The sequence below is a fragment of the Myotis davidii genome, unplaced genomic scaffold (genome assembly GCF_000327345.1).
Source record: "Myotis davidii unplaced genomic scaffold, ASM32734v1 scaffold217, whole genome shotgun sequence".
In the NCBI taxonomy this organism is placed as follows: domain Eukaryota; kingdom Metazoa; phylum Chordata; class Mammalia; order Chiroptera; family Vespertilionidae; genus Myotis; species Myotis davidii.
In genome coordinates this window covers 57,060-66,558 of record NW_006290034.1, presented here as the reverse complement: position 1 = coordinate 66,558, position 9,499 = coordinate 57,060, and the positions used below count along the sequence as shown (strand labels likewise).

General features: G+C 57.1%; 1 protein-coding gene across 1 annotated transcript in view; it reads left to right on the top strand.

Annotated features, from left to right (window-relative positions):
* Positions 1 to 7,026, top strand: part of LRRC16A (leucine rich repeat containing 16A) — a 125,121-nt gene extending 118,095 nt beyond the window's left edge. Inside the window, exons 33-34 of the mRNA XM_015563505.1 lie at positions 535 to 740; positions 5,990 to 7,026. Coding sequence (XP_015418991.1) covers positions 535 to 740; positions 5,990 to 6,126 — 343 coding nt within the window. The 3' untranslated portion in view covers positions 6,127 to 7,026. The remainder of the gene's footprint in view (positions 1 to 534; positions 741 to 5,989) is intronic.
* The last annotated feature ends 2,473 nt before the right edge of the window (positions 7,027 to 9,499 follow it).

Sequence of the window (9,499 nt, the reverse complement as noted above, 5' to 3'; positions counted from 1 at the left end):
CAGGCGGGGCCTCTGGTCAGCACCCGGGCCAGCGCCTCCAGGACTCCGGAGGGCTGCAGGCACAGGAGGGACGGGACGGAGGCGGCGTCTGTACTGGCCTCCGGGTCAGAGCCCCCGAGGCAGAGGCTGAGGGAGGGCCCCTGTGCTGTGACGTATTGGGGTTCAGGGCAGGGTGTGGCGAACCTGGGCCTGTTCTTTTAAATGTATTATTGACTTCAGAGAGGAAGGGAGAGGGAGAGAAAGATAGAAGCATCAATGACGAGAGAGACTCATGGATCGGCTGCCTCCTGCACACCCCACACGGGATCGAGCCTCTGACCCGACATGTGCCCTGACCAGGAATTGAACCGTGACCCGGTCATAGGTCGGTGCTCAACCACTGAGCCACGCCGGCCGCGCTGCCTGTTCTGTAAGCGTCCCCGCGCAGCCCCACCAGGGTGCCGGCTGTCGGGCGGCTTGGAGTCAGGGGCAGAGGGGACTTGTGGCCAGAAAAGTCCGTGATGCTGTTTGAGGAGCCTGAGTGTCTGTGGGAAGAAACCGCTGCTCCTGTCGGAGGAACCGGCCGCGGAGCCGCGTGACCCGTGCTTGTGTCTCCACAGAGGACATCCCGGACTCCCCGCCCGGCCTCGGCTCCCCCAGGGTCGCTCTGCTCCCTCCCGTCCTGAGGAAGGTGCCTGTGGACAAGGAGCGGGAAGGCCAGGGCAGCCCCCAGCCCAGCCCCAGGACCTTCTCCCAGGAAGGTAGGGACGCCCGTCCCCGCCCAGCTCTCCCTGGGGACTCACTCAGGAGAAGGGGTGCCCCCGGGACGGGCTCGTCGCTTCCAGTGCCGTCAGCATCCCTTGGGTTACATGCTGGGACCCGTGCCCTTTCTGGGTGCAGACCCTCAAGTCCGCGTTATTGACGTCAAGGGGTCGGGCTGAAGGTTACAGGGTCGGGATGGAGGTTGTGGGGTTGGGATGGAGGTTGTGGGATCAGGATGGAGATCATGGGATCAGGATGGAGATCACAGGGGCAGGATGGAGGTCGTACACATAGAGAGAGACTCCCCTCTCTCCCTGCCCCCCAGTGAGACTTCGGACCAGAGGCCTCAGGTCTGTGCTCCTGCCCTGGCCCCTCACTTGCGGGGCCGTAGACGTTGTTTGGTGCGTCCTGTGGGTCAGGCCCCCCGTTTCCAGCACAGGTTCCCCTGTCGTCAGTGACAATGCTGTGGCCCAGGGCGCCCACCAGGTCTGCGTGGCCTCGGGGCTCCCTCTGTCACGGGGTCGGGCTCGTTCCCGGCAGAGTGGCCGCAGAGGGACGCTCTCGGCCGGCACCTACCCATGTGCTCCCTCTAACGCAGGGGTGGGTAGGGCAGGACAGTCCTAGGGGCACACGCTGCCTCCCGGACTCAGACCAGAGGCGGCGATGGGGGCCCTATCGGGCCTCGGCACCCCACGGTCTCGCTCTCGTTCTGCTGGATGCACAGCGCCCCTGGGCTGCTGTCCTGCGAGGATATTTTTCATTGGTTTTCAGAGAGAGTGGAAGAGAGAGGGGAAGACATGGAATATCCGTGTGAGAGACACAGCTATTGGTTGCCTCAAGCACATGTTCCATCTGGAAGGAGCCTGCAGCCAAGGTCCATGTTCTTGACCAGAATCGAACTCGGGACCCTGAGGTCTGCAGGCCGACGCTCTATCCACTGAGCAAAACTGGCTAGGGCTTAAATATATTTTTACTAGAGGCCCGGTGCACAAAAATTTGTGCACTCGGGTGGGGGAGGGGGTCCCTCAGCCCGGCCTGTGCCCTCTCGCAGTCTGGGACCTCTCGGGGGATGACCACCTGCTGACTTAGGACCACTCCCCGGGGAATTGGGCCTAAGATGGCACTCAGACATCCCTCTGGCAGCCCGGCAACCCTCAGGGGATGTCCACTTGCCGACATGACACTTAGCATATTAGCCTTTTATATACATTATATAGGATTGATTTCAGAGAGGAAGGGTGAGGGAGAGAGGGAAAGAAACATCAATGATGAGAGAGAATCATGGATCGGTGCCTCCTGCACACCCCCCTCTGGGGATGATGCCTGCAGCCTGGACACGTGCCCTGACCTTTTTGACCAGGAATCGTACTGTGACCTCCTGGTTCATAGGTCAATGCTCGGCCCCGGGCCACGCCGGCCAGGCTGCCCGTGTGATTGAAACGAGGCCTCCAGTTAGTGGGCGGCTCCGTGAGTGAGTGTGGACCCCGAGCCTCTCTGGCTGACCAGCGCCCTTACCTGCTCGGACCGAGTCATTCTTCCCCCGAGAGGTTGAGATGCAATAGCTGCTCGTCACCCCTTCGCGGGTCTCGTGGGTGGACGATGGGTTCTCCTCCCTCCCCCTGAGTGAGCGTGAGGACGGGTCCCGCCTCCCCTCCCAGGGAGATGGCGGAGACACAGTGCCACGGGGACCGTCACTCCCCTGTGGGTCCGGAATCGTCACCACGGTAGCCCGTGGGGTCGGCTTCGGACGGCGGACAGGCGTGAGGTCGGAGGACAGCGTGCCCCGTCCGGGTGCTGGGCGGGCCTTGACCTCGTCCGTCGCTCGAGCCGGCCCAGGACAGGGAGCCTCGCTGTGTCTTCCTTTCCTCTGAAAAGTGTTGCTCCTTCCTGGTTTCTGGTGCGTTACTCATGCTGGTCCCCGTCTCCTTGTCCTCTGCCTCCCCCCGGACTAGCGCGTCCCCGTCATTTCTGACGCAGGTAAATGGCCGCGGCTCTTCGGGTCCTTCCGTCGTGAATGTGGCTTTCATTCATTCATCCTGGGGTCAGATGGTCACATTTGGGGACCTTTTTCGTTTGGGGGCAGACGTGGAGCTTGCCTCACTGTGCACGGGGCCCCCCACTTCCATCATGTGGCTGTTGGATTCTGTAGGTAACGGCACATCTTACCAGAACCGACTCGTAGGTTCCTTGAGTCCTAAGGGGCGGTGCGCCTGCTGTCGCATTTTGAATGCTCATACGCTTTGCCGGTTGGGGGTCGCCACGCTGTGTGTGCGACGATCAAGGGTGAAATGCCTCCCTTTTCCTCAGTGGTGCAGAGAGGCGATGGTGACAAAAGGGCCTCAGATCAGGACAGTGGGGAGCCTTCCGGTGGAGGGGACAGACCTGTGAAACGCGGCCCTGTCCTGGTGGAGGCGGCGGCAAAGGCAGCCGGGCACCGGAAGCCGCAGCCAACAACTGGTTAGAGCCCTCGGTTGTCACCCCTTTGGGCCCCGACGCTATGAACTGGCACTAACCAACACGGACTGGAATTGGGTCCCTTCTGTCAGGGGACCCCGATGATTCGTGCAGCTGATTTTTTTTTTTTCTAAATGGCAACAGGTTGGTCCTTCCATCTGGGGCAAAAGGGTTGACTTACAAAACCTAAGAATCATTGATCGGTTGCCTCCTGCTGGGGATCAAGCCCGCAACCCGGGCGTGTGCCCTTGACCAGAATCGAACCCGGGACCCTACAGTCCACAGGCTGATGTTCTATCCATTGAGCCACACCAGCCAGGGTGAGGCAGAGCTTTTTTGAGAGTATATGAAATCGGAAGCTCGGTCTCTCTATTGTCCCTTTTTTGATAAGAACACCCGAGGTCCCAGATGTTTCCAGATTTTGGAAATTTGCATTTGAACTGGGGGATCAGTCGCCGAATGTCGCTTTATTAGCAAAGCTCCTTTGATTCAATGCGATGTCCCTTCTTCAATTGGCCACTAAATGCACCTCAGACATCAGACCCAGACACCCCCCCCACCCCACCCCCCCGGGCCACGCTGGTCATCCCTGGACTCAGAATGAAGAGGAGGAAGGCAGAGAGAAGCCAGCCCTCAGACAGGCAGGGGGCTCTGTCTGTCTCAGGTTTTTCCCGTGACCTCTCTGGTCTAAAAGCCTCAATTTGGTGGATTAAATGGGACCATCTTGTATTTGCTTTTTGCCTCAATTCCTTGAAATACTGGCAGGAACAACAAAAAGTGATTTTTACAGGGGCTTCAGTTAGAGTGGTTTTACGTCTAACGTTTTAACGTTGTTTTGTTAGTGCCAGTTCCTAGCGCTCGGCGGTGTGTGCCCTTGAGCGCTGCCTGCAGTCTGCTTTCGGAACGGTGTCTGGTTTAACCAGTCGCGCTCGGCAGAGCACTTCTGTCGGCTGTTGTGCATCCTTCCCTTTAAGTCTTCGAGAAGCAGCTCTGCTTGCGCGGAAACAGATTTCTCCTTTCCTCCGCCTCGTGACCACGAAACAGAGGCTGTGGTTCTGAAAGCACGCTGCCTGCTGCACTGCGTTCCTGTGTTCTCACTGTGGGCATCTTGACGTCGTTGGGCGGGTGGAATGCCTGCTTCTTTACTGGGATATCTGTGGCTGCGTCTTGTGAATTTCCTGTCGTGTCCCCTCTTCCTTTCGCTGGGCACCGTGATGTTTGGTCAGAGTGTGCCCCGTTTTCTTGAAGAAAATGGCTGGTTTGGCTTTGGCCGGCCTGTGATGGTTGCACGGGCCACCTGACTCTGAGAGTCCATTTATGTATTTATTTTAACACATTGCAGACGGAATTCCCGCTTCATATTACACGGTGTTTTACCAAGTCTCCTACGTTAAAAAAGGTATTAGCTTGTAAGAACATGTAATAAATAACTTTAAAAATGCAGCGGGTATTTAATTTTAAAGCGCACCTTTAAATTTATGTAAAACGCTTTTTGTACTACCTGGCCGCTGGGTAAAGCTGGCAGTAAAACTACTGGCCCGCAATGTGTTAAGTTAGGGCATTTTTAAAACTTAATTTTTAAAAAAATTTTTTATTTCAGAGAGGAAGGGAGAGGGAGAGAGAAACAGCAATGATGAGAGAGAATCACCGATTGGCTGCCTCCTGCACGCCCCACACTGGGGGTCGAGCCCACAACCCAGGCCTGTGCCCTGACCTCCTGGGTCAACACTCAACCACTGACCCTGCCCAGCTGGGCCAATTTGTGCTTCTTAATCCCTCCCCCTTTTTCTTTTTAAAAATTATTTTATTAAAAAAGAAATTCTTGACACCATTGCAGATGTCCACCAGGGCAAATAGGAGCCCTTTTTTGGGTTTGCGTTTTGAGCGTTCGTTTTCCGGAGCTTCCACTTTCTGAAGCGCTTGTCGTTTGTGGGCTAAACATTTAAGTAGCCAGTTCCTGGTGAGATGGGCGTCGTAGCACCGCAGTGACATGGACGTGGTCAGCGAGTCCGAGGGCTTGTCCGCGGCCGTGGCCCTGGCTGGCTGTGGACCCGTGAGGCACGAGGCAGCTGCTCACAGTGTGTGGGTGTGGCATCCGCCCAAGTGGTCTCTGCACATCGGCTTGTGAGTCATAGTTAACGCCTGTCCCGGCCACACCCGAGGGCACCCTGAGCCTTTCGCAGGGACAGCCCAGGCAGCCCTGACCGAGGGGAAGAAGTGGCCTGGGAGAGAGGTGGCCCTGAGGTCCTGGTCCCCGGTCTCACAAAGCCTGCCTTCAGGTGGCCGTGAGGAGCAGCGATGAAACGGGAGGAGAGGTGACGCGGCTCCAGGCTCCGTCTCCATCATCGCTCTGCCAGGTCCCAGGGACCCTTCCCGTCTGCGAGGAATCACGGCAGTTCTCGTAGCCGAGGCTGTCGCCCGGTCCCTCCGCTGTGTGGGGACACCTGTGGCAGGTGTGACATGGTCACCTGGCACCGGGCACTGCGGCTGCAGAGCGCCCTCCTTCCAGGCACCCCCTTTCCCTCCCCCGTCCTCGCCCTGTGGGCCTCTCCCCCCCGATTCTCCACCACAGCCCTGGGACTCCCCCCTCACAAGCTGGGGTTGTGTATGTTTTCATGCTGCGACCTGTCTTTTGCTGGTTTGTCTTTCGTTTCTGTCTGAGTCTCTAATGTGATTGCTGCGGGTTTCTGAGGAACCCGTCCCCCCGACGGGCCGGTCTCACCCCGTTGCTGGGCGGCCGGCGTTGTTGGTTAATCAGCGTGACGACCTCCCTCCCTCTCTGCTTCCGTTTCAGTTTGGAGGAAAAGCTGGGGCCAGCCGCCCCAGGAGTACCAGGACCAGAAGCCGTGGTCCCCCAGCAAGGACGGCCGGCAGGGCAGCAAGTCCAGCGACTCCGGGGAGGAGGCCGAGAAGGAGTTCATCTTCGTGTGAAGGTCACGGCCCCCGACGTCCGGGCAGGTGCCTGGCGGCCACCAGAGAGGCACCAGGGCTGCCCCGCCTCCTCGGCCTCGTCTCTCGGTGCTGCTCCCCTTGCTTTTTCCTTCGTCCTTTCTTGCTGTTGAAACCAGAAACACAGCCATTTCTTGGTAATCAGAGCACATTTGCTGGGCTTCTCTCGGCCCTGGCGTTCCCGCCCATACCTTCAGCCGGTGCCAGCGGTGCCAGCGGCCATACTTGAATTTCTCCTTGGCAGCTGCTGCTGCTGCCCTGCGGGAGGAGCGTGGGGAGGTGCCCGGTTACTGGGCACTCACGCGCACAGGGAACCGTCCGGGCGGCCGTGGGTCCTGCCGCCCGTGCCTGCGTCAGATGGGCACTGGCCCACGGAACGGTTTGCTCTCGCTGGGAGCGGTTTGCAGCTGCACCTTGTAATTAGGGCCGAGCACACGAATAAGCCCTTTGTATACATTTTATTTGCTGGGTCTCGGGGTGGTGTCTCCATTCTCCCGGGGCAGCCCTTCCTTCCCAAGGGGGATGGTGCGTCCCCACGCGGGCGGCGGCCTGGGCCTTCCCACCGGCAGGCGCGGTGGGACTGGGCGGCAGGCGTGGTGGGACTGGGCGAGAGGCCCCGCTGCCTCCCCCACGTGTCCGGGTTGAGTGCACAGCGGACTGGAATGAGGGTTTACGGATGTGTGTTTGTTTTTTAAATGTCTTTAATTTCTGTCTGCATATTAGCTTTGAAGTTGTAATTTTAAGAGAGAATTTAAGAGACCTGTAAACAAATAAAAAATACTACTCTCTTTACGACATGTCACAAACAGCCACTTCCCGGACAGGCCGGAGGTATTCTATGCGTATGTGTATTTATACCAATAAATGATTTTACAAGCGGAACCCAACCCGCTGCCGTGGCGTCTGTACGTTCGGCTTGTGGTGACGAGCGTTGCTTTTGGGTCCAAGATCCAGGAGCACCCGGTTCCCAGGGCCTCACACCCGGCGACGTCAGCGTTCACGAAGCTGCTGCTCCTGTCACCTGCTCGCACCCGGGAGGAGGCCGGTCACGTGGGACGCGAGTGCGAACCAGGGCGTGACCTGAGGGGTGTTCACCTGTTAAGGGAAAGGGAGTCAGCGTGTGACCCCTGTTGGTGCCTGTAACGCCCCTGGAGGATGTGACCAGAGTTACCGCCCTTCGTGGTCAGACTACGGGGGAGTCTTCTCTCATCTTCTGAGCTACATGATTTAAGTGATCTTTCGTATTCATGTGATTACAAAAGAAACAAGAGGGTATATATATTATATATAATATATATATTAAAGCATTTGCTCTAGTTCCAGCATTTTTTTTTTATGACAAACACTGTCCAATTTCTTTTCGTCTACTTCCTCTGTCCTTGGAAACTGGGTGGTGTTCAAGTGAGGCAACCCCCTAATTCTAAGGGGCACTATACGGTCCGTGAGGGGGTCCCCATGTTTGAATGCTCGGTAGCTACTGGGGGGTGCTGCCAAAGGAAGCCTTGTGTGCAGTCCCAGCCGGAAACACCATTCTGACTTTGTAAAAAGATGCAGATATTCTAATTGTTTTTTCTTTTTGGTTCTCTGAGTTTTTTCAACATCCTGTCTTCTAACTCACGATCCGCCCCTCAGCTTCCCCTAATCTGCTGCGTGCTCCTCCCAGTGTGTCCGTTATCTGTGCTGTGTCATTCTTCCTGTTTTCACAGTTACCACGTCTTTTCTTTTCTTTTTTTTTAAATATATTTTATTGATTTTTTACAGAGAGGAAGGGAGAGAGATAGAGAGTTAGAAACATCGATGAGAGAGAAACATCGATCAGCTGCCTCCTGCACATCTCCCACTGGGGATGTGCCCGCAACCCAGGTACATGCCCTTGGCCGGAATCGAACCTGGGACCTTTCAGTCCGCAGGCCGACGCTCTATCCACTGAGCCAAACCGGTTTCGGCGCCACGTCTTTTCTCTACCATCATTACTCTGAACTCCGTTCCAGATAAGCTTCTTATCTCTGCTTCGTTTATCGTTTATCCCCCCTTCTGGAGAATTCTCTTGTTCTCTCGTTTGGGCGTTGTTTCTTTGTCTCCCCATTTTGGCTGCCTGTGTGAGTTTGTTCTAACTTGGAGTTCAGTGCGTGCGTCAGGGTTAATTAGCAGTGCTGTGTGTGCCGGCCACGGCCGTGTCTGGGACCAGGGGCCTCGTGAGCCGAGCTAATGACGGGAGCAGGAAGTCGCTGCGGGAGGAAATGAAATCCGCCACGACAACAAGAACCACTCAGCGCCACCCTGAGCTTCCGCCGGCCGCTGTGAAAACCAACCCGAGTCACGGATCCATTCGAACCTCCTTTTGAAAGTGGTAGGAATTGATGGAAAATCGAACGAATCCCCCCAAAGTCTTCCTTCCCAGGCTGTCCCTCAGAGAAGCCACAGCCAAGTGATAAGAGACCAGGATGGAAGCAGCGGGAGCCGGGAGGAAGCCGCGAGGCAGGGGTTCCACTGTCACCCAGGGAAGCGTTTAAAAACATCAGCGCCAAGTCCTGCTCCCGGCCGTGCCCGGAGGGGCTCCGTGGACGGGGCCACGTGACCCATTTATCTCGGGTCGACTTCGGCTGCGTTGTTTGCTTTACTCTGAGTTTTTGGTTGGACAGCGAGCCTCTTGGGTTAGTCGCCCCCGCCCACCCCCAAGGCCCAGCACCCCCTTCTCACCTGGGAGAGCCTCCCACCTCCTGGGGGCTCCCACTCTTGCTGATCCTGTCTCTTTAAACGCCTTCCGGTGGCTCTGTCTCGGTCCAGGGTTCGGATGGTTTCCCCAGAAGGAAATCTCTATGAGAGAATGCAAGGCACCACACCTGACCCCCCCAGTTCCATGACAGATGTGGGTACCCCTCTCCACTTCACACCCCCCCCTTACTTCATTTCTAGATCAGGTCCAGGGGCCCTAACCAGCCACCTCCTCAACCCTTTAACCGGGAGCTCCCTCTAGGAAACACCTTGAGCCCGGCCGGCCGGTGTGGCTCAGTGGTTGAGCGTCGACCTAGGAACCAGGAGGTCTCGGTTTGATTCCCGGTCAGGGCGCAGGCCCGGGTGGTGGGCTCGGTCCCCAGTGGGGGCCGTGCAGGAGACAGCCGGTCCATGATTCTCTCCATCGCTGATGTTTCTCTCGCTCCCTCTCCCTTCCTCTCTGAAATCCATAAAAATATATTAAAAACAAAGCAATACCCTTGAGACACAAGTTTGGAGGTGAGTTGGATGGAAGGGGGATGTTTCCTGTGAGTTTGAGAAGTGTTAAGGGTGAGGGCAGGGACCATGGACGCTGCCTACCCCGCAGCCCCGGCCCCAGAGGGAGAGGACCGGGAAGGGG